We start from the raw sequence: 24485 nt of genomic DNA on the forward strand, positions 1-24485 counted from the left end.
TTTTTCGCCTGGTCACAGACAGCTGATGTGTTGTGCATTGAAGTCCACAAGCGAAGGGAAGAGGTGAGAGGAGGAGAGCGCGTTGATGTGAGAAGGAATACAGCGAGTTGTTTGTATGTGGCTATGAAAGTGAACTGCTTGCGTGTGATCAGGGGTGTATTCATTCTGACGATTCTGATGAAAAACGTTTCTTAAACGGAAGCAAACAGAACGAAACGGAGATAAACACACCTGAATTTGTCCAATAGAAACTCTTGTTTGCAGCTGTTGAACTAATGATTACACCCTAGGTCAGCTAGATGCAAGCAAGAGTGTGCAAGGCAATATTGAATGTGTCACCGTCTGTCCCATGTGTCACTGTCTTTCACCTCAAATCTTTCTCTTGACCTGTGTGCACCTACGTTGAATTCATAGGCTAGGTTGAAGCAACCTCATGATGGGGAGAGGGAAAATTTGAGTATCATGTAGTAGCCTAAACCTATCTATGTTAAACTGGGTAGTAGCCTAAACCTATCTATGTTAAACTGGGTGAATGGAATATGAATGACAGTCATCCAATATGCTGTAATAGAAATGAGGCTTCATCCACACGTTCTCCCTCATCTTTAAAGGCACCGACCGCCACCGCCCCACACAGAATGCACTGCAACTGCCTCTGCAACGCAATGCTGCAAGACAAACGCAGCGTTCCATTGGAAATGAATGTACTTCTGGTGTACCAAAACACAATAATACTGTCGGTGTGATCAAGGTGTATGGAAATTAATGTACTTCTGGTGTACCAGAATGCAAATTCTCTGTCTGTGTGATCGAGGCGTAAGTCTCCCAGTTCTCGTGCTTGCTTCTGCCTCCCTCTGGTAGACTGGCATAATGCAGCTTGGGTCCGAGTTCTGAAATGTTGAAACAAACATGTATTTGAGGCTCAGGGCTGATATTAAAAAGGCTAATTGTGTGAGGGATAAATGTTTACCCAAGATTATCAAATACTGTAGCTAGGTAAAGTAAAATCAAAGTCTCGTACCACAGAGTTTCTAAACATATTGACCCTATGCGTCACAGGTTCCATCCATCCGGTTTGCACGGACAGGGATGACCGCTGAGGACTCGCGGCTTGCCTCGCCCTGTTTTGCAACATCGAAGCAGCATTTTGAAGACATTCGTTTAAAAAAAAATACAATGTATCCTGTCGTTGATATAGGATGGAAGTTTCTCTAGAGCAACTACTTTTTTCATGTCTGAAAAGCCAGTAAATGCGAAATGGAGTGCTGGTACTATTTGATGAGCGGAGGAAAAATTATTTTCGCTCAAGAGATATGGCTGTGAAGCCATGTGCTTCTTTGTTTACAAAATCAGAGGCTGTTAGTGGAGTGGTGGAATTGTGTGAATAGTTCTGTAAAGAATTTGGATTTGTAAGAAGTGAGCCGCACAACCGGTAAGGAAGTCTGCGTTTTAGTCTAGTTGAAGACTAATATAATGAATTGGTTGTCCTTTTTTGTTGTTGCGTGAGACATACAACGCGTGGATTTACTTTGTCGTTGGCCTTTGACATGCGCGCGTATATTTCGGATTATTTTGGCATCTATGTTGCTTTGACCATCAAACCAGAAATTGTTTGCGTAAATGAGTTAAATCTTTCGGCTATTACCGCTACGGAACTTGTCAGTAATTTTGCGGTATCATGATTCATGCGTGGAAACGCCGGATTGTGTGTAGCCACTAGCCAGCTTGCTAACGTTAGCTAGCTAGCTAGTTACGCAACAAAGAGATTTCGGAAGGAGGGTAAAGACCCCTGAAGAAAGTGGCACAAATGTTACCTTTCATTAGCAGCATTTGTAAGGACGGAAATCTCAGAGCCCAAAGTTTGTTTAGCTCTGAACTACATCACCAGATAGATTGTCTATCTAGTTAGATTGACCTAACTATATTGTTTGATTTGTCATAATAGCTAAATGTGTCATGACTCGTGCATTAGCTAATTTTGGAAGCGCACTTTCACATTCGGTATTTTGGAGAATAATTGACTACGCCTGAAACCTATTTACTCGAAGCCAGCTAACTATTCTGCAATAGATTGGCGCTCTAATAACTTTGCATAGCGCGTACAATTACTATTACAGGGATGTCCTCATGTGGATTTTATGTGGGGGAGGGAAGGTCACGTGGGTCAAACGTTTGTTTACAATCAACCTCTACAACCCCCACACACCAATTACTCCATTAGTTTAGTTGAGGCTATGGCCATTGCTACGCGAATGTTTTACAATGTTACATTATTTATGGAGTTTTGATATTGTGGACTCATGGTTTGTTATTCAGATATTAACATGCAATAATATTTTCCCAGTACCTGCAACTTGCCTGGAGAAGTCTATTCAGACAGTGGGACAAACTGTATCTGCCAACTCAATGCCTAGTTTCAATTCCCTAGGATTGGGTCAAACTGACCATTCGTACGGGTGAGTGTTGTGGACTGTGGGAACATGGAGGAGTCTATGCATAAACATTTTGCTTGCATCTTTTTAACACTTCACCCCCTAATTACATACCATTAAATTCATGTTTTGAGACCCCTGATGCCTTACAATGTTTACTGAGAATGTGCTTTGTGGGGAGCTTGTCTGCTATGTAATAAAGTGCTTACAGTGCAGGTAATGGTTATGTCCTACCTACCGCAATGTGAGCACTTCTGTCACAAGGCAGACGTCCTATCTGCTCAAATCTGACGTGGTCATCCAACATTTTGGTGAAAGAAGTCCACTAAATTGTATTTTCCCAATTACATAGTTTCTGTATTTTTTTTAAACTAGGCAAGTCAGTTAAGAATAAATTCTTGTTTTAGTGGGTTAACTGTTTTGTTCAGGGGCAGAATGACAGATTTTTTACGGTTACTGGCCCAACGCTCTAACCACTAGGCTGCCTCCCACCCCATAATTGGTGGGATCCACTGAACTTGCCATTTTTGCCCATTGGTGTCAAAAGTGCTGTTTGTGCAGGTAGATAAACTCATCAGACCTACTGCAAAACCAGCACTTCCTGACTCACAGGGTGCACCACTCATCCAGTTCCACCAGAGGGTAGGAATTCCTTGTTCGCAGTTGCTGCAAATAACATTGCCAGGGATCTCTAGTGTGGGTTAGTGTGGGTTTGTGCTATAATGAAAGCACAGCCCAGATGCTGTGTCTGATGTGAATTCACAAAGGTTTAGATCCCTTGAAAACATCCAACTACGTTTTTGCTGGTTCTGGTCAGCTTTGCTGGGTGATCAGCCTGTGTACCTCAGAGTCGCTGTGCAAACCCATGCAAAACTGACTATAACTGGAACTGATCACCCTTCCTGACTCACTACCCCTTGTCAACACAAATAAACCTAATATCGACTTGCACCTTTGCTGTCTCATCTTTGACCCAAATAGGGCCCTTTAGCTACTAGGATAGCTGTCTGAGTCACACAGCTTGTCTCTTTCCCTGAACAGCCCAGGAGTAATTTTGTTTCACCATTTTCTCTAATTTATTGGAATTTAGTGCAACTGGTCGTGGAACATGCTATGCTTCCTTGTGGTTTTACATTCTAAGTGGGGCCACTAAGACTAGCTTGTGTTGAGAGGCGGAGTCTTGGGCAATTGCCGGCAATCTTAAGAGGCATTGCACTTGTCTCGGTCTGACAGCACTGGCAGAGCGCTACCACTGGAGTAGATCACATGGGAGGTGACATACAGAAAACAGGCAGGGCAAGGATGTCAACCATATTTCTGTGGAGGATAGTAAGATCACATGGCAAACAGTACATGAGAGGTATTTGAAATGTGACATGAAGTGAATGTTTTAGATGCACAAGTCAGAAATAAAGTGTTTGTTTGGACCCTATCTATCTTGCATTGAGACTCTGTTTTGTTGTAGAATAGCAAAGAATGAAGTGAACTCTACTGTAGCTTGAAGGTATTTTGTAATCATGCAATAGTAATAATACAGCTTTGTGTTGAGTAGTAAATCAAAATAGTACTTGTTATTTAGTTGACAACAAATCAAATATTCACAATGACAATCTATCCCCTCGGCCTTGAGGAGGATAGCAGGTTTTCTTAGCTACAACATCCCAACTTGTGGCAAAGGCCAGTGACGAATAACATATTTTGAACATCATGCCATATAGATTTTTATACTGTATCAATCAAATGTCTTTTATAAAGCCCTTTTTACATCAGCAGTTGTCACAAAGTTATTTATAGATACCCAGCCTAAAACCCCAAATACGTTTGAACATTGTGTTTTATCCCTAATGTGGAGCATTGGAGGTGTCATGCATGGCTGGGAAAGAATACCTTTAGCAGGATTATGACGTAGTGCTAAAGGATATAATATGACATTTCCACTGTCTGCCATATAATGGTAGTCATAACGTGTGCCCCAAAACACAACTGCTAATTTTCCTTGGAATCTATGTCTTTGAAGGGGGTGAGGATAGACTGGTCAGGACAGGCTGGCCATGAAAGTGGTTTATAATCTTCTGCTGTATCACTACAGGATATTCTTTGATTATTATGGTGAGTGTGTGTCTCTCAGGGTCTCCCCACTGTTTTAGCGCATTTCTCAGATTCCTGCCCTGTCCCCCTCACACCTGTTTAAACGCCCCTCTGCCTCCTTAAAAGTGTGGCTCGAGCCCATTCAGGGAGCCTCTGATTCTGCCTATGCCACGACTACAGCCCAGATGAAGGCCCCTACAGCCAGATTGCCACTCCTCAGTTCCCCTTTTCCATTGATGTTAAAACATTTTTTTACAAATAATGTCTGTAGGTGTACAAATAGGCCTAATGTTCCCCCTTAGGTGTTTTTAGATAGTGACTGTTCTCAAAGTGAAGAATTGAAGGATGTGGCCCCTTGCCACATAGCCTGTCAGGTTCATGGAGGGTAGTGATTATCTGTGCTTTCTCAATGCCCGGCAGAGAACATGATGACAAGGTACTGGTATTTGCTTTAAAGATCGCAGAGGTACAATGTATTTGTCTCTCTTAGTGTGACAGTTAAGTAACGCAATATGAGCTCTGACAGCAATTTAGCAGCAATTTAGCAGAAGCTTGTGTGTAGCATTCTATACTAATCCATCTCATACATACTATTTGAGTTGGCAGTGTCCTAGAGCCCTAGAATTTGAATGTGCGTACTGCTAATGATGACCTATAAGGTTGTTCTGTGGTTATGCTCGGTGTACTTTTAGTGATGTAGGCCTGCCTCCAACACAAAAGTGTTGTCATTTGTTAGTAACCTGTAACAAGGCAGTAAAGACTTCTTTTGATATCCTTTTTCAGCATTATTTACTTGAAACAAGTCAACCCTACACCCCCAACCTAATTGTCTTGCCAAGTAACAGAAGTTTAAACGGAAAACCCCAGCTGTTTTGAGAGAAGGGGTTAATTTTGCTGTTCAAGCAGGTTTTGTCAAGAAAATGTCTGTTTTGCTAATATTACCCCCTTGGAGTCCAACATATGTCTGAACAGAAGTTAACTTGAAAAGGGGTTGAAAAGTTTCAAGTATTCTGTACTGGGACATTTTAGAACTCATTTGGCATACGTGTGTCAGTTGATGATGATCATCATGCATTTGGTATACATATGACATGAAGAGAGAGCCTACAATGTATCTCGTCTGAAGAGTATTTCTAGCAGGACCAAATGCAGCTGTAGTGAGGCCCAAACATCAAGGGACCCTACCGCCCCATGCACACTCTCTGCCCTCAGCGGGTGCCTGGCTGTCACGATTTTACGAGTTGTAAGCCTATTTCATTTGAAGTTTCCATTTGATCGTTAATTCCCTCGGGTACACACTTATTATAGTGCTTAATGAGCGCTTTAACCATGTCCACGTCTCAAGAAGAAACGGATGGTAGAGGTGCAAGGGGTGGAGTTACTTGGGGTCAATAGCCAATGGAAAGCACCCAAATTATGAGTGGCATTGAGTTCAGTATTTATGAACTGTAAAGTTGTCTCAAACTGACACTGGACTGTGAAGAGATACGAGTACAGGCGAGTAAGAAAATTATTTGAAAATGATCTGCTTCATATAATATGTGCTTTGATCATTAGGCTGGTCAAGAAGCCTGACTAGGTTCATTCAATTAATATATTTATCATTATTGTATAAGGGGAAGTTTGATTGCATGAATCAATGATTGATTGTGGGTCTAAAACAGGATTTCTTTAAATTAGTTAATTGATGCTGTGGACATAAGCTGGAGCACCAGAGCCTTTGCTGGAGTGAAGTGGGAAGATCTTTATATTCTATATAAAATGTCACTGCTGCTCAGTCAAGGCGTAACTTGTCAGTTTAGGGTCATGTGTAATGTAATTAATCTATTATAAGGTGGACTGGTGATTTAATTGATTCATGTGGTAAATTGAAAGCTTTCTGTGTAGTCTGATGAAAATGAAAGGATATTTTGATGTAGGTAGTTTCAAATGTGAAAGAAACTAGTCCGTTTATCATCCAATGTGCCAATACAGCTACTAAGTGAACAGCAAGTGTCTGTGTGTTCTATGATCAAAGCAGAATAAAATAGAATTCATACTGTATTTTACACCAGTCAAGTGTCTGTGTGTTCTATGATCAAGGCAGAAGAAAATAGAATTCATACTGTATTTTACACCAGTCAAGTGTCTGTGTGTTTTCCAGGTGGCAAAGATGATTTCTCAGGTTCTCCTGACGGGGACATTATGTTGTCTACTCCCAGGTATGTTTCCACTCTAAACCAACATGTATGCCGAGATGGCAACTAAATATAGCGTATAGAACGGGGGCATAGCTTTCTATTGCAAATGTGATAACGCAAACAGATTTTATGAAATAGAAAGTTATAAAGTTTTCCTAAACTTCTGAGTCTGCGGATATTTCTGCAGCAAGACCCCTCTCAACACCTCTGATCCTGTTGTATTCTCTATCCCTTATCCCGCTCTGCAGGTTTGCTGGATGCTACACCTCTGAAGGCTAGAGGTAAAAGAAAATACAACAATGGCACGTGCTTGTTTTACTGTGTAGCCTACTCTTTGATTTATGTTTGACTTGCGTATGTGTGTGCGAATGTTGGCACATGCAAGAAAAAAAGGTTTAATAATTTTTCCTGAATGTGTTTTCTCCATCCCCCTCTCTTCCACCATGATTCCTGTCATTAAATGCAGCTGTGAGGGAGGTCAGCATCGACTCTGCCCAAGCTCATGGCTTCCTGTCTCAGTCACGGCCCAAACGGAACGTCGATCCCAAGTGGCACCGCGGCACGCCTGATTTCCAGTCCTACTACAAATTCTACAACAGCATCGGCCATATTGAAGGAGTGAGTAAAGGGAGCATATCATGAGACACTTAAAGCAGATTTTTCATCACTGTAATAATGAATGTTAAACATAATTTAATACAGGTCCTTGTCATCTGCCCATTCCTCAACCCACCTGATCACTTATTTTATCTTTCCCTCCCTCTCTCATTCTCAAACCCTGTGTGGATCTTTATATTCCTCCCAGGTGTATGAGATTGACAGGATCAGGATGCTGTATCAGCAGATGCGTCACCTGGAGCAGGTCTATGGGCCAGACGCCTCAAGCTACCAGAATGCCCTGGGTGTGATAACCCCACCACCCACCACCGCAGCTCCTACTACCACCACACTGCCTGCTACCACTCAGCCCCCTCCTACTACTACCACTCAGCCCACTCCTACTACCCCAGCACCACTTTCTTTTACTAAGATTGACATCCTGTATCTGTGTAACCACAAAGACCCCCTCTGTAAAGCTCACATCGTCTACCTGCCTGCAGGGGCCATCCCGGTCCTCTGTGACCCACGCTACAACCCTGCCTGCAAACCCCAAACTGGTAAGGTGGTCATTGCTGCTGTACCTATGGAGCCAGCTCCTGCAGCACCTCTGGAGCAAGCTGTTGAAGCACCACCTCCACCTCCACGATCTCCTAAGAAGTCTCTCCAACCTCCTCGTCCTCCTCCCATCGTCATTAAAGGGATGGAGTATGACTGTGACCCTTACTGGGACCCCGACTGCCTGATCGATCACCCACCTCGCCCTGTCAAGGCGACTGAGCCACTACCACCACTCCATACTCTCCCCATTGTTGTGGAAAAGGCGGTGAAGGAAGAAGTTGCTCCTGGGGAGACCAAAACACCTTTTGACCCACGTGATTTCCGGCGTGACCTCTTTGACCCTTACCGCTATTCTGACCAAGCCCCTGACCCCCAGTAGACGATTAAAACAACAGAAAATGGACATACAAATAAAACAGTAGTGTTAGTTTATAACAGAAGGTCAGTAAACAAATACAGGTAGGACTGTGAACAAAACCATAAAATGTTTTTTTTTTACACAATTTCCCCCCAAGTATGACACTTTTTCACTTCCATCAGAGAATATGGTTTCAGTTTGAGACAAGCCTGATAAAATATTGTATTCAATGTGTGTATGTGTGCCTGTTATTTTCCTTAACATTAGGACATTTGTCTGGGTGTGGACTCTACGAGGTGTTGAAAGCGTTCCACAGACACAGTTGTGTCATGTTGGCTGGATGTCCTTTTGATACCATTTTTGATACACACGGGAAACTGTTGAGCGTGATAAACTCAGCAGAGTTGCAGTTCTTGAAACACTCAAACCGGTGTTCCTGGCTCCTACTACCATATCCTGTTCAAAAGCACTCAAATCTTTGGTCTTGTCCATTCACCCTCTGAATGGAACACATACACAATCCATGTCTCAAATGTCTCAAGGCTTAACAATACTTCTTTAATCTGTCTCCTCCCCTTCATCTACACTGATTGAAGTGGATTTAACAAGTGACATCAATAAAGGATCATAGCTTTCACCTGGTCAGTCTGTCATGGAAAGAGCAGGTGTTCCTGATGTTTTGTACACTCAGTGTATACAGTGCATTCGGAAAGTATTCAGACCCCTTCACTTTTTCCACATTTTGTTAAAATGGTTTGTCGTTTTTTTCCCCCCATAACTCTACACACACAATACCCCATAATGACAAAGAAAAAACAGGTTTTTATTCACAGCAAATGTATAAAAAATATCAAACTGAAATTTTACATTTACATAAGTATTCAGACCCTTTACTCAGTACTTTGTTGAAGCACCTCTTGCAGCGATTACAGCCTTGAGTCTTCTTGGGTATGACGCTACACCTGTATTTGAGGAGTTTTTCACATTCTCTGCAGATCCTCTCAAGCTCTGTCAGGTTGGATGGGGAGCGTTGCTGCACAGCTATTTTCAGGTCTCTCCAGAGATGTTAGATCAGGTTCAAGTCCGGGCTCTGGTTTGGCCACTCAAGGACATGAGACTTGTCCCGGAGGCACTCCTGCATTGTCTTGGCTGTGTGCTTAGGGTCGTTGTCCTGTTGGCCCTTCTCCCCGATTGCTCAGTTTGACTGGGCGGCCAGCTCTAGGAAGAGTCTTGGTGGTTCCAAACTTCTTCCGTTTAAGATTTATTTTATTTTTTTCACCTTTATTAAACCAGGAAGGGCTCATTGAGATTTGAAATCTCCTTTTCAAGAGCGTCCTGGCCAAGATAGGCAGCACCAAGTCATTACACAATTACAGACAGACAACATGAAAAACTACAAGTAATCTGGTAAAAACCATAGCATTCATAAGAGTATAACAAAATCATAAAACAGCAAATGAATAACCTTGACATGTATGGGAATCAGCCTCAATCCTTCATCAGTGATTTAAAAACACAAATCGGGACAAGTTCTTCCAGTTTACAAGTATTTTGTAAGGCGTTCCAAGCCGATGGCGTAGAGTACATAAAAGCCCTTTTACCAAATTCAGTTTGGACATTTGGAACATTTAGCAGGATAAAGTTCTGCGAACGAAGAGAGTATGCATACATATTCTCTTCGTTCACTGTGTTCTTGGAGACCTTCAATGCTACAAAAATGTTTCGGTACCCTTCCCCAGATCTGTGTCTCGGCACTCTACGGACAATTCCTTCAACCTCTGCTCTGACATGTACTGTCAACTGTGGGACCTTATATAGGCAGGTGTGTGCCTTTCCAAATCATGTTCAATCAATTGGAATTTACCACAGGTGGACTCATATCAAGTTGTAGAAACATCTAAAGGATGATCAATGGAAACAGGATGCATCTGAGCTCAATTTCGAGTCTCATAGCAAAGGGTCTGAATACTTATGTAAATAAGGTATTTGTTTTTTATTTTGAATAAATTTGCTAACATTTCTAAAAAACTGTTTTTGCTTTGTCATTATGGTTGTATTGTATGTGTGTAGTGTGATGATTTAAAAAATAAACACGTTACAGCCTTATTCTAAAATGTAACAACATGTGACGTGGAAAAAATTAAGGGATCTGAATACTTTCTGAATTCACTGTATATAGTCATATTGATTGTGGTCAAAGGGCGCTCTCCAGTGGTGAGAAACAGAAAATGCACTATGCTAGAGTATTATGACTGGGAAATTGGTATGTATTATATGTTATTATTAAGTCACTACCTGTGCATAGTTTTTATTTATTATTATTATTTTTACTTTTCACCTCTGAGCAGTCTATGGCGCTGGATTTAGGCTTCCGTTTCCGGAGGAGTGTTTTCGAATTCCGGCGCTGCCATATGAGTTTTTGTAGCATTTCTGGCGGTGATCCTATGGTCATAGGTTCACTTATTCAATCGCTGTAGTATCATGTAAATATGTCGCCTGACGACTCCAATTAGTCGGCCGGTCTATATTCGCTACATACACCCAATCTAAAACTGCAATCATTGAAATTGTTAGGAGAAATAACGTAGCAGGTTAGGAAAAAAGGGTTAGGGTTAGCGAAAATGCACACCTAACCACTCGTAACCAGCATTGGGCAACCTGTCATCAGCATCTGGCTCTGAGGAGCATTCCTCGGAGATGAGGCCTACCCCAAACTATTCAATAGAATTCCATATTGTATTCTGTCTCCGTTGTCATTCAGTTAAACATGCACTATGCAGTAAATCCTAATTTCAGTTTGTGCGACAAAACAAGCAAGTGTGGTGAAACGAGTCATTGTACTATTTAAACCGCTGTGAAGTATATTTTCCACAACCCAAAATATTGCATTTTCGGCTCTTTAAAGCTGGTGTACAACATCGAAAGTAACACGCCAAAACAAACTTAAGAACGGAAAGCTTAGAAATAGCCCACATAGATCAGATCTTCTTAGATTTGCTTTCATTGAAAATGACAGATCCATAACCCACATTTCTATGTGAATTTGGCCAGATCGACCAAAAAGTTACATATTGCAGCTTTGGGCTGTACTTGATTGATCTTCATCCTGCAGCAATCGCCTGCATTGTGGGACGTTATATTGTCAACCAATCATTTGTGGTTTTGCAGATGCGTACACCACTCAAACGAGCCCCCAATCGCCGTGGCGTAGTGTTTGTAAGAAGCAATATGTTTTGGTAAATTAACATGATGAAATAACATATTTAACAGTGACAATAATATAGCTAGAGTATTTGACAACAAAAAAATGAAGAAATATAGATTGTTGAACTGCAAATATAGATTGTTGAACTGCAAAGCGCCTAGTACTCTACCCGACATTTGCATTTCTGTGAAATGAATTTGTGGCTGATACTTCATACACCCTTTATAACTCAATCAAGTGGATAAAGGTAAAAGGCACCGCTGAGATTCGAACTCAGGATCTCCTGTTTACTAGACAGGCGCTTTAACCATCTAAGCCACGGCACCGCATGCAACTTCGAGAGCGGAGTGGTTTTTTGTATGTTGAATTAGGTGCGAAGCTGATTCCGATTGTAGGTATTAATAGCATGCTATTTTAATGGTGACTAATTCATTTAGCCTGTAAATTAGTCAAATATAGAACATTTAATTCATGTATACAGGATTTGTAAGCCTGGTTGTATGTTTGTGATTAGGCCTACATTAAATTACATTTCACTATACAGCTCCGCATCCAAATATTATTTTCAAACATATCAAACACATTTTCTTAAATACTCGAGTAGAATTCTAGCTGTATGTAACATAACCAATACAACGGTTGTAACGCGTTAAGCGGCGAAATAAACTACTATTACAAATCTTCCATCAATGACAAAATCTCTTCTAACGACGAGGATGGGATTCGAACCCACGCGTGCAGAGCACAATGGATTAGCAGTCCATCGCCTTAACCACTCGGCCACCTCGTCACATATACAAACACTGTTCCAATACTATATTATGGAAAATACATCATACACAGAAATAATGCTGAGCATCAAATTTGAGCTGTCAACTATATTTCCCAATTCCCATTAGAGGTCAAATCTCCTGGTAGTTGTTGTGAATTTATTAGATTACTTGTTAGATATTACTGCACTGTCGGAACTAGAAGCACAAGCTTCTGGCTACACTCGCATTAACATCTGCTAACCATGTGTTTGTGACCATTAACATTTTATTTGATTTATACAGTATCACATTAAATAAATTAGCAGTATTTTGAAGACTTGCTCAACATACCTTTGAAGACGGTGGGCATGCGCACAGAATCATAGGTTTACTTTCACAATAGTTATTACATCGTCAGCTAATCAGAACGGGATCATCGGAGTGTTGTAGTTCTCCGAAGATCAGGTGAGAATAATCATTTCTCATCAAATTCCATTCATCATTTTCTGATACTTCATTACTGAAGTAACAGGTAAGGATATACCTCACTGACGATACTTTAATTAAATGGCAGCAATGGTCAAGAACACGTGGCAACTAATTTTAGGTCATGGTTACAATATTACATTTTAGCCGATGCGGATACATTTCAAACCGTAATTCCATGTCAGCCCTACACAAATGTGTATTTTGTATCCTTATCGTTACATTTACGTACATGTCATGGAAAGTCAGTGTCTTTTACTTATTTGAGAATGCTTTGCGGCAAATATTAGCATAACCTCAGACCAACAGTCTTCCCATTGGTGCATACTCTGGTTGGTTTATTTACTTTTAAAGTGGCACGTTTGTGCTATCATCTTAATGACAACAACCTACAAGCAAACGTTTTGTGGTGAACTTTGTCCAAATGTTCTGTGTTATTTCGCTGAATAAATACAAAAGAGAACGATCGGAAATAAAATACCGTGACTGCTACTCCATTACTTACACCGCACTCGTGACAGCAAAGGTTTTCCGCTTTAGCAGCGAGTGGTTGCTGCTCCACGCGGCACAGAAGTAAAACGACATCACCACACCAAACAATTTACAAGACTGTGTTGCTCCAAAGAACATTGCACTTGCTTATTATTGAGACCGTGACAGAAAGAAACACTCAGAAAACCATTTCAACAGCAGGACTGTAGTACGTAGGCTAACCCATGCTGACCCAGTTGATTTCAATATGAATTTACCATCTCCCATCTGGTCCTAGCCTATTATCACTTTCTATCCAATGTAATGGAACACCATGCCAGTTTGAAGGATATGACGCTCCATCACTGTTTCATTTTTTATCTAGCCAGAGTTAAGTCATTGCAAAACTATTTTCAACAGAATTGATCTCTGATGAGTTAACCCTCATACTACCGACTGGGGTCATTTTGACTACATTGCCTTAGTTGGCTGCTTTGAGCAAAACTTTAATATAAAAAAATCTATTCTAGGAGCATATTGTTTGTGAATGATCTTTATCCAGAGTTCACTTGAATTTCAACAATGTCAGGTACAGGCAGGGATGACTGGGGCCTTCAGCAAGTAAGACACAAGGTAAGATTCACAGATATAAATTCCCACTGTGCCCATGACAAAGTTGGCTGCTTTGAGCAAACTTGTATGTAATATAACCTATTCTGGGAGCCTAGTGTGTGTGTATGATCTATGTGGAATATTGTTGGATCATTGGCTTCCCTGAAAACAGGTACTGACAGGAGGAGCAATATGAGTCTGTCAGAGGTTGTCACGCTGATGGGGATGGTGGAGGCTTTGGTGGTCCAGTGATGTGGAGCTGATCTTGGACCTAGTGCCAGTAAGGTCGGTATTCACGGAGGTGGTAAGACCTCCCCTCCTTGATATAGAAATTCTTTGACTTCACTGCCTCTTCAATGGTAAGGTCCCTTGCACCATAGGGACACTTGACCTCCACCACTACTGTGGTGCCCACAGTCTGGTGAGGGACCCAGGTTCCCAGACCCAAAGCCCTGACCATCCCTGTAGCCATTTGCCTTGATGCCTCACCGGATGATCTGGTGCCCTCCTCCCCATTATCTGTGCCCCACTTTACAGATGACATCCTATCAAGCGACTGTGATCTGAGAACCCTTTTTAGCAGCAACGGAGAAACGCGCTTGGCCCTAACCACTGCTCCATAATTGCTGTCCGTCAACCTCCCTCTCCTCATAATGTGTCAGTTGGTGCGCTGGCCAACTGTTTCCTGTCGTATAGCCTCCTGCTGCTCCATCGACAGCGCCATGCCAGCCAGGATGCCTGCATGCCCCAGGTGCCCTTGTTTTTTTTAACAATGTCTAGTACAGAAAGGGATGACAGGGAGGGTAGCGGTTGTTCTGGCTCAGTTTCAAGGAGAGATGCCATTCCACTGAACCTGCCCCGGAGACGGTTCCTCAGCCGGGTCCTCCACTGACGTCACCTGGTTGGGCACGGCTGGCTTCCTCCACCCGCATTACACATCCGTACGGCCGATATTGTGAACCGCCAAAAAAGGCTGCATGGCGACACTTAAGGGCTCTACGGTGGCATTTGCATGTGGTAAAGAGAATCAAATCAAATGTTATTTCTCACATGCGCCGAATACAACAGGTGTAGACATTTCCGTGATATGCTTACTTACAAGCCCTTAACCAACAATGCAGATCAATAAATAGTTAAGAAAATACTTACTAAATCAACTAAAGTAAAAAATTTAATAAAAAGTAACACAATAAAATAACAATAACGAGGCTATATACAGTCGAGGTAATTTGTACATGTAGGTAGGGGTAAAGTGACTATGCATAGATAATAAACAGTGAGTAGCAGCAGTGTAAAAACAAAGGGGGGTGTCAATGTAAATAGTCTTGGTGGACATTTGATTAGTTATTCAGCAGTATTATGGCTTGGGGGTAGAAGCTGTTAAAGAGACTCTTGGACCTAGACTTGGCGCTCCGGTACTGCTTGCCGTGCGGTAGTTGAGAGAACAGTCTATGACTTGGGTAACTGGAGTCTTTGATCATTTTTTGGGGCCTTCCTCTGACACCACCTAGTATATACATTACCAGTCAAAAGTTTGGACACACCTACTCATTCCAGAGGTTTTCTTTATTTTTACTATGTTCTACGTTGTGCGGCTGCTTGGCCATGGTGACCAATTTCATAAAGCTCCCGACGAACAGTTCTTGTGCTGACGTTGCTTCCAGATGCAGTTTGGAACTCTGAAGTGAGTGTTACAACCGAGGATAGACGATTTTTACAAGCTACGCGTTTCAGCACTCGGCGGTCACATTTTGTGAGCTTGTGTGGCCTACCACTTCGCGGCTGAGCCGTTGTTGCTGCTAGACGTTTCCACTTCACAAAAACAGCACTTACAGTTGACTGGGGCAGCTCTAACAGGGCAGATATTTGACGAAGTGACTTGTTGGAAAGGTGGCATCCTATGACGGTGCCACGTTGAAAGTCACTGAGCTCTTCAGTAAGGCCGTTCTACTGCCAATGTTAGTCAATGGAGATTCCATCGATGTGTGCTAGATTTTATACATCTATCAGCAAAGGGGGTTGCTGAAATAGCTGAATCCACTTATTTGAAGGGGTGTCCACATACTTTTATATATATAGTGTACATTTAGTGTGTACATATAGTCCACACACACACTATATATATAAATATATTGTGTTTTTGTGTGTACAAGTTTGAACACACCTACTCATTCCAGGATATTTCTTTATTTTTACTATTTTCTACATTGTAGAATAATAGTGAAGACATCAAAACTATGAAATAACACATGGAATCATGTAGTAACCAAAAAAGTGTTAAACAAATCAAAATATATTTTATATTTGAGATTCTTCAACGTAGGCACCCTTTGCCTTGATGACAGCTTTGCACACTCTTGGCATTCTCTCAACCAGCTTCACCTGGAATGCTTTTCCAACAGTCTTGAAGGAGTTCCCACATATGCTTAGCACTTGTTGGCTGCTTTTCCTTCACTCTGCGGTCCAACTCATCCCAAACCATCTCAATTTGGTTGAGGTCAGGTGATTGTGGAGGCCAGGTCATCTGATGCACTTACGTTCGGATGCCGAGCAGTTGCCATACCAGGCGGTGATGCAACCAGTCAGGATGCTCTCGATGGTGCCGCTGTAGAACTTTTTGAGGATCTGGGGATTCATGCCAAATCTTTTTCGTCTCCCGACACTTTGTTGGTGATGTGGACATCAAGGAACTTGAACTCTCGACTCGCTCCACTACAGCCCTGTCGGTGTGAATGGGGGCGTGTTCGGCCCTCCTTTTCCTGAAGTCCACGATCATTTATTTTGTCTTGCTCACATTGAGGGAGAGGTTGCTGTCCTGGCGCCGCACTGCCAGGTCTCTGACCTCATCCCTATTAGGTGTCTCATTGTTGTCGGTGATCAGGCCTACCACCATTGTGTCGTCAGCAAACTTAATGATGGTGTTGGAGTCGAGCTAGGCCACGCAGTCGTGGGTGAACAGGGAGTACAGGATGGGACTAAGCACGCTCCCCTGAGAGGCCCACGTGTTGAGGATCAGCGTGGCAGATGTGTTGTTGCCTACCCTTACCACCTGGGGGCAGCCCATCAGGAAATCCAGGATCCAGTTGCAGAGGGAGATGTCTAGCCCCAAGGTCCTTAGCTCAGTGATGAGCTTTGTGGGCACTAAGGTGTTGAACGCTGAGCTGTAGCCAATGAGCAGCATTCTCACATAGGTGTTCCTTTTGTCCAGGTGGGAAAGGGCAGTGTGGAGTGCGATTGAGATTGCATCATCTGTGGATCTGTTGGGAAGGTATGCGAATTGGAGTGGATCTAGGGTTTCCGGGATGATGGTGTTGATGTGAGCCATGACCAGCCTTTGAAAGCACTTCATGGCTACCGACGTGAGTGCTACGGGGCGGTAGTCATTTTGGCAGGTTACCTTCGCTTTCTTGGGCACAGGGACTATGATGGTCTGCTTGAAACATGTAGGTATTACAGACTCGGTCCGAGAGAGGTTGAAAATGTTAGTGAAGACACTTGCCAGTTGGTCCATGCATTCTCTGAGTACATGTCCTGGTAATCCGTCTGGACCTGTGGCCTTGTGGATGTTGACCTGTTTAAAGGTCTTGCTCACATCGGCTATGGAGAGTGTGTTCACACAGTCGTCTAGAACAGCTGGTGCTCTCATGCATGCTTTAGTGTTGCTTGCCTCAAAGCGAGCATTTAGCCCGTCTAGTAGGCTCGCGTCACTCGGCAGCTCGCAGCTGGGTTTCCCATTATAGTCAGTAATAGTTTGCAAGCCCTGCCATGTCAGAGCCGGTGTAGTAGGATTCAATCTTAGTCCTGTATTGACACTTTGCCTGTTTGATTGTTCGTCTAAGGGCATAGCAGTATTTCTTATAAGCGTCCGGATTATTGTCCCGCTCCTTGAACGTAGCAGCTCTAGCCTTTAGCTCAGTGCGGATGTCGTCGATGCACTTATGGATGAAGCCGGTGACTGAGGTGGTATACTCCTCAATGCCATTGGATGAATCCCGGAACATATTCCAGTCTGTGCTAGCAAAACAGTCCTGTAGTGTAGCATCCGTGTCATCTGACCACTTCCGTATTGAGCGAGTCACTGGTACTTCCTGGTTTAGTTTTTGCTTGTAAGCAGGAATCAGGAGGATAGAATTATGGTCAGATTTTCCAAATGGATGGCGAGGGAGAGCTTTGTATGTGTCTCTGTGTGTAGAGTAAAGGTGGTCTAGAGTTTTTTTTCTTCTGGTTGCACATGTGACATGCTGGTAGAAATGAGGTAAAACGGATTTAGGTTTGCCTGCATTAAAGTCCCCGGCCACTAGGAGCCCGCTTCTGGATGAGCATATTCTTGTTTGCTTATGGCCTTATACAGCTCGTTGAGTGCTGTCTTAGTGCCAGCATCAGTTTCTGGTGGTAAATAGACGGCTACGAAAAATATAGAAAAATATAGATGAACTCTCTTGGTGTATAGTGTGGTCTACAGCTTATTACCTCAGGCGAACAGTACCTTGAGACTTCCTTAATATTAGACATCGCGCACCAGCTGTTATTTACATATAGACACACAGCACCACACCTCGTCTTACTGGATGTTGCAGTTCTGTCCTGCCGATGCACAGAAAACCCAGCCAACTGTATATTATCAGCGTCGTCGTTTAGCCACGACTCGGTGAAACATAAAATATTACAGTTTTGAATGTCCTGTTGGTAGGATAGTCTCGAATGAAGCTCATCCAGTTTATTCTCCAGTGATTGCACATTGGCCAATAGAACAGATGCTAGAGACGGGTTACCCACTCACCGACAAATTCTCACAAGGTACCTCGATCTCCGCCCCCTGTACCTCCGTCTTTCCTTCACGCGAATGACAGGGATTTGGGCCTGGTCTCGGAGAAACAGTATATCCTTTGAGTCGGACTCATTAAACAATTATCTTTGTTCATTTCAAGGTGAGTATTCGCTGTTCTGATATCCAGAAGCTCTTTTCGTTCATAAGAGACAGTAGCAACAACATAAGTTACAAAATAAGTTACAAACAATGCGGGGGGAAAAAATAGCACAGTTGGTTAGGAGCCCATAAAACGGCAGCCATCCCCTCCGCCGCCATTATGACTGCAGGTCACCTATAGAGACCTACCAAGACGAAGGATGTTATGTGTCATATGCTTTTCAATTAATGACTTTGAACACCTTGAAATGCATTAGTTGAAAGAAATGTGCTATATGAATAAAGTTTGATTTGATTGATGACATTACATCTGTAGAATATTTAATAAACTGTCATTTTCACATGAGGACAAGTGCAATTTTAATTGATAACCTGGGATTTTATCATTTGACATTTCAATCATATAGTGGAATGGATCTCATAAATCAAGACCGTGATGCATGTACTACTCCGAATAAATAAATACGGTGTCTTTGAAGATTTGTCTCTGGTCATGAAACTACAATACAGGCTGGATGTCTAAACAAAGTCCATTCTGAATGTAAATAGATTTTTTGATTCATTCTCATCAATGACAACATTCCAGAACTGAGTTATCACTCATCGAAGTCTGGTATTCGGGGTAATCTGATTAATAATGATATATTTGATTAAGTGTCTCTTTCCTTGTAGAATGTTGACAGATGTATAGAACACATTGTATTACTAAAATGCTCAAACCTTAACTCAATACCTAAACTCAACGACACAGCATAATCTTTATCTTATGCTGGCCCTGACCAAACTGGTAAGTTGCTCCTCACTTCTCCACTTGGCCAGACTTATAACGTTAGTGGTCTTCTCCACTTTAAATGCTCTTATGCTCACCCTTGAAAAATGCCATAAGGTCTGAAATGGACACCAAAGTCATCATACTGTGCAAACAATTATATCTAGGCTAATTATTTTTGATCTTCTGCTCTAGCTAGCTAAATTGTAGTCAGTGGTTAGCTAAGACAAAGAAGAGGGACATAAGAAGTTCATGGATTGGATACAGACAATGTACAAACAATTATCTAGTTTAAGTAAAACAAAATATTTTTTTGATCTACTGCTCTGCTAACTAGCTACTTAAAGTGTAGAGGGACATAACAAGTTCATGGATTGGACACAGAAGATCACTGAACGCACTGGTGAAGGGTACAGTCGCTGACAGTGTCAGCCATAGATATAGAATTAGAATATAATTTTTTGTCTTGCTGAGTGAAGTCTTCTCTGTTGCTAATTAGCATTTTGAATTTTTGAGAGTAAATTGAGGAGAATATATTGATAAATCTCACCTTGTCCGAGAGAGAATCACATGGTTATCAAAACGTCAGGCCAGGGTAAGCCTACACCAAACACAGACCTTAAATTAAGTAGTTGTAATATCCCAGACGCAAAAATGAATAGTGGCAAAATGATTGAAACCATTACTGGGTTTTACCGCTAGGTTTATGGGTATTATGTCGTGTTTACTGTGCAGTACTATGTGGATGATGGCTTCAAGACGAAGTTGGTGAAGAGCAACTGCAGAAACTTCCAGTCGACTGCAATCAAAAGTTCATGCAGTCGATAGGTAGGCGAAAGTCAGAAAAGTGTTATCCCCTTTAATGCGACACACTTTGAAAGTCGTTGACCAACGATGGTCACCGACTTGACAAAAGTGATCCGCTCGAAAGTGCCCAATGTAATGTGTAAACGATGTGGAATTGGAGCAAACTGGAGTGGGCGAGTCATCTACAGGTACGACAACACAATTAAACAAATATGGATAGAGATTTTTGCATTTCCGTCTTCTGTAACTTCTTTCGACATCTATCCAACATATTAGCCCAACGCATGATACATTTCTGGAATCCTCAAGAGGGTTCCTAATCACACAGACAAAAAACACACTGCCCTATCCCATCTGGACAAGAGGATTACCTATGTAAAAATGCTGTTCGTTGACTGTAGCTCAGCATTCAACACCATAGTACCCTCCAAGCTCATCATTAAGCTTGAGGCCCTGGGTCTGAACCCCGCCCTGAGCAAGTGGGTCCTGGACTTCCTGACGGGCTGCACCCAGGTGGTAAAGGTAGGAAACAACCCCTCAGCTTCGCTAATCCTCAAAGACCCACAAAGACTTCAGGGAACAACAGAGGGAGCACCCCCCTATCCACATCGACGGGACAGCAATGAAGAATGTAGAACGCTTCAATTTCCTCGGCATACACATCACTGACAATCTGAAATGGTCCACCCACACAGACAGTGTGGTGAAGAAGGCGCAACAGCACCTCTTCAACCTCAGGAGGCTGATGAAATTTGACTTGGCACCTAAAACTTTTACAGATGCACAATTGAGAGCATCATGTCAGACTGATGTCTTGAGATGATGCTTCAATATATCCACATAATTTTCCTGCATCATGATGCCATCTATTTTGTGAAGTGCACCAGTCCCTCCTGCATCAAAGCACCCCCACAACATGATGCCGCCACCCCCGTGCTTCAAGGTTGGGATGGTGTTCTTCGGCTTGCAAGCATCCCCCTTTTTCCACCAAACACAACGATGGTCATGATGGCCAAACAGTTCTATTTTTGTTTCATCAGACCAGAGGACATTTCTCCAAAAAGTACAATCTTTGTCCCCATGTGCAGTTGCAAACCGTGGTCTGGCTTTTTTATGGCGGGTTTGGAGCAGTGGCTTCTTCCTTGCTGAGCGGCCTTTCAGGTTATGTCGATATAGGACTCGTTTTACTGTGGATATAGATACTTTTGTACCTGTTTCCTTCAGCATCTTCACAAGGTCCTTTGCTGTTGTTCTGGGATTGATTTGCACTTTTCGCACCAATGTACGTTCATCTCTAGGAGACAGAACAGGTTTCCTTCCTGCGTGGTCCCATGGTGTTTATACTTGCGTACTATTATTTGTACAGATGAACATGGTACCTTCAGGCATTTGGAAATTGCTCCCAAGGATGAACTGAGGTCTTGGCTGATTTCTTTTGATTTTTCCATGATGTCAAGCAAAGAGGCACTGAGTTTGAAGGTTGGCCTTGAAATACATCCACAGGTCCACCTCCAATTGACTCAAATTGTGTCAATTAGCCTATCAGAAGCTTCTAAAGCCATGACATCATTTTCTGGAATTTTCCAAGCTGTTTAAAGGCACAGTCAACTTAGTGTATGTAAACTTCTGACCCACTTGAATTGTGATACAGTGAGTTATAAGTGAAATAATCTGTCTGTAAACAATTGTTGGAAAAATTACTTGTGTCATGCACAAAGTAGATGTCTTAACCGACTTGCCAAAACTATAGTTTGTTAACAAGAGATTTGTGGAGTGGTTGAAAACAAGTTTTAATGACTCCAACCTAAGTGTATGTAAACTTCAGACTTCAACTGTATATACTGTATTCTATTCTACTGTATCTTAGTCTACGCCGCTCTGACACTGCTCATCCATATATTTATATATTCTTAATTACATTCCTTTACTTAGATTTGTATGTATTGTGTGTATTGTTGTGAAATTATTAGATATTACTTGTTAGATATTACTGCACTGTTGGAGCTAGAAACACAAGCATTTCGCTACGCACGCAATAACATCTGCTAAACACGTGCATGTGACCAATAAAATTGGATTTGATTTGCCTAACTGCATGGGGTCTCTAATGTAAACTGGATCTCATTCCTCCATTTGGAAAGCCTATAAGATTGTCCCACTTTAGCTACTCAATGCTGTCCTAATTTAGCTAGCTATGGTTGGTAAAGCGGGACAAAAAAAAAGATTTACTGAATTGAAACATAATATTGCCAACTTTTTTTTATGTGTTTTGATGCACCAGTATAGTATACACATTCACATCAGAATTTGGCAATCTTAATTCTTTTTGACAGATTTCCAGCCTTAACATCAAAACAGGAAAAAGCCATGTCACTGATTTTAAGAAATCCTCTTTTATATGCACTTCAATACCGAAGGGACTTTTTGTAGCAGGTTAGGAGAATTTAAGCAGCATGTTAGAATAATTAACTTAGCAGGTTAGAAGACTGAGGTTAAGGTTAGCAAAAGAGTTACGGTTAAGGAAAATACTCTCCTAACCTGCTACTAAAATCACTTTGTATGGAAATGATGTGAAAAGAGTGTGGGTGCGTTCGAGCAGATCACTTTTGTCAAGTATGGAGATAAAAATTGTCCGATTTGCGCCTACATGTCTACTGCATGAACTTTACAAAAATCATGTGGTCAAAGGTCATGAGGTTTTGACTGCAGTTACTCTTCACCAACAGCTATCGCCTGCATTGTGGGTGACTCTATTGTCAACCAATCATTGGGGTGCTTTTGTTTGACCCACGCCAACGTGACCAAAGAGATGACTGAAACAGGAACCAATTTTGCAGCGATTCATTCAGTGGAATGAACCTAATATTTAAGTCTCTCCCTCACTAATTGATTGTACAACGTACACACCAGAGGAAGCTGGCGGGAGGTGCTATAGGAGGGCGTGCTCATTGTAATGGCTGGAATGGTCTAAAGTTGGTTGTATTAGCCGCGTTCATTTGTTAGTTGGAACTAGGAAACTCTAAAATGTCCGACTGGTTGAATGCAGGACGGTACGTGTATAACTACAACCATTTAGCATGTCGGAAATGTCAAAGTTTCTAGTTCCGACTAGAATGTGAATGCGACATTAGGCCTACCATTCAAACGCCCTGTGTCCCCCATGATTTTACAATGTGCTCCCTGTTGGGTTTACGCCGAGTTCACGTGCTAGTTGGAACTAGGAAACTCGGAGATGTCCAATTTGCCAATTGGTTGAACGTGGCACGTGTATAACTACAACCATTTCTAGCTGAAATTCCGGAGTTTCTATTTCCGACTACTGCGTGAACGCGGCATTAGAACAATATTTTTGATTCTCTTGTCAGAATAAGAAATAAACGCATCAGGATTAAGATGTGCCAGTTTATATGATGTCCCACTTTCCGAATTCACTCTGCGTTTTCTTTACCATGATTTTTTCTTGCACAACCAATTAATAGTGTTACCATGTTGGGTTGGTAGGCTTCAAATGTTGCCATTTGGAATGTTCATATCCTATGGGTAGATGGAAAATCGAAATGATCGGGAATAACCTGCAAGTTTCAACGTGAGGCTGGAGTTTCACCCCACCCCCTTTCAAGGAACGCCATTTTGTTGACGTTTCATCCACCTCAAACGAGTCTTCCACCAACAAAATGATAGTAGGCTACTGTGCCCTTTCAACTAATCGCATAGGTTTTCAATTACATAGTTTAATCCCGTTATAATTTATATGGATTTCAAAACTGATCAACCCCTGCTAACACTTGACAGTACATGGACACACTGCCATGTCACAGACGTGCGATGCGGGATCCTTGGGACGTCCATACCCCGCCATTAAAGTTGAAATGTAAAATGGTTAACCTAAGGGTTAAGGTTAGGTAAGGGTTGTACGTAGTGTTAGGGTTGTAGGTAGTGTAAGGGTAGGGGTTAAGGTTAGGGTTTCCCACCATTTTCAATAGGTCATATCTAGATGGGACACAGTTTTTGTCAAATTTAAGTCAAACGTAGATTTTTATTTTATTTTAGCTAACCCTCACCCTTTTCCTAAATGTAACCTAATTTTCCTAACCGGTTACGTTAATTCGCCTAGCCTGCTGCGTAAATTATCCTAAACCGAAAAGACAAAACCCTTTCAACCTGCGGCTCCCTGGATGGCGAATGACGTCATCAAGCCATCTTTGTTCTCCTTACCCAAGCGTCTGTTTATTACTTGTTC

At 42.1% G+C, this 24485-nt stretch overlaps 1 protein-coding gene and 3 non-coding genes across 6 annotated transcripts; 1 reads left to right on the plus strand and 3 right to left on the minus strand.

Annotated features, from left to right (window-relative positions):
* The first annotated feature begins 1091 nt into the window (after positions 1–1091).
* Positions 1092–8853, plus strand: LOC139537142 (uncharacterized). 3 transcript variants are annotated; one of them, XM_071338096.1, is made up of 6 exons: positions 1092–1432; positions 2345–2456; positions 6664–6721; positions 6949–6981; positions 7167–7318; positions 7506–8853. In XM_071338096.1, the coding sequence occupies exons 3-6, from the start codon at positions 6673–6675 to the stop codon at positions 8235–8237; spliced, it is 966 nt and encodes a 321-aa protein (XP_071194197.1). In that variant the 5' UTR covers positions 1092–1432; positions 2345–2456; positions 6664–6672; the 3' UTR covers positions 8238–8853. The 3 variants fall into 3 exon arrangements, with proteins under 3 accessions (XP_071194197.1, XP_071194198.1, XP_071194199.1); XM_071338097.1 differs by lacking the exons at positions 1092–1432; positions 2345–2456 and adding an exon at positions 3612–6021; XM_071338098.1 differs by lacking the exons at positions 1092–1432; positions 2345–2456 and adding an exon at positions 3612–6017.
* A 2820-nt stretch (positions 8854–11673) lies between these two features.
* Positions 11674–11747, minus strand: trnat-agu (transfer RNA threonine (anticodon AGU)). Its single transcript has one exon. It is a non-coding gene; the product is annotated as a tRNA-Thr (tRNA).
* Positions 11748–12129: 382 nt separating this feature from the next.
* On the minus strand, positions 12130–12211 carry trnas-gcu (transfer RNA serine (anticodon GCU)). Its single transcript has one exon. It is a non-coding gene; the product is annotated as a tRNA-Ser (tRNA).
* Positions 12212–12594: 383 nt separating this feature from the next.
* Positions 12595–12728, minus strand: LOC139538090 (U8 small nucleolar RNA). Its single transcript, XR_011667663.1, has one exon. It is a non-coding gene; the product is annotated as a U8 small nucleolar RNA (small nucleolar RNA).
* Between the last annotated feature and the right edge of the window lie 11757 nt (positions 12729–24485).

Source organism: Salvelinus alpinus, chromosome 13 (genome assembly GCF_045679555.1).
Source record: "Salvelinus alpinus chromosome 13, SLU_Salpinus.1, whole genome shotgun sequence".
Lineage (NCBI taxonomy): Eukaryota > Metazoa > Chordata > Actinopteri > Salmoniformes > Salmonidae > Salvelinus > Salvelinus alpinus.

Excerpts from the sequence above, each read along its gene's own strand:
- LOC139537142 (XM_071338096.1), top strand. The coding sequence starts at position 6,673 with ATGATTTCTCAGGTTCTCCTGACGGGGACATTATGTTGTCTACTCCCA. Across the intron at positions 6,982-7,166 it reads TACACCTCTGAAGGCTAGAG|CTGTGAGGGAGGTCAGCATC; the intron begins GTAAAAGAAAAT and ends CATTAAATGCAG. Across the intron at positions 7,319-7,505 it reads GCATCGGCCATATTGAAGGA|GTGTATGAGATTGACAGGAT; the intron begins GTGAGTAAAGGG and ends TATTCCTCCCAG.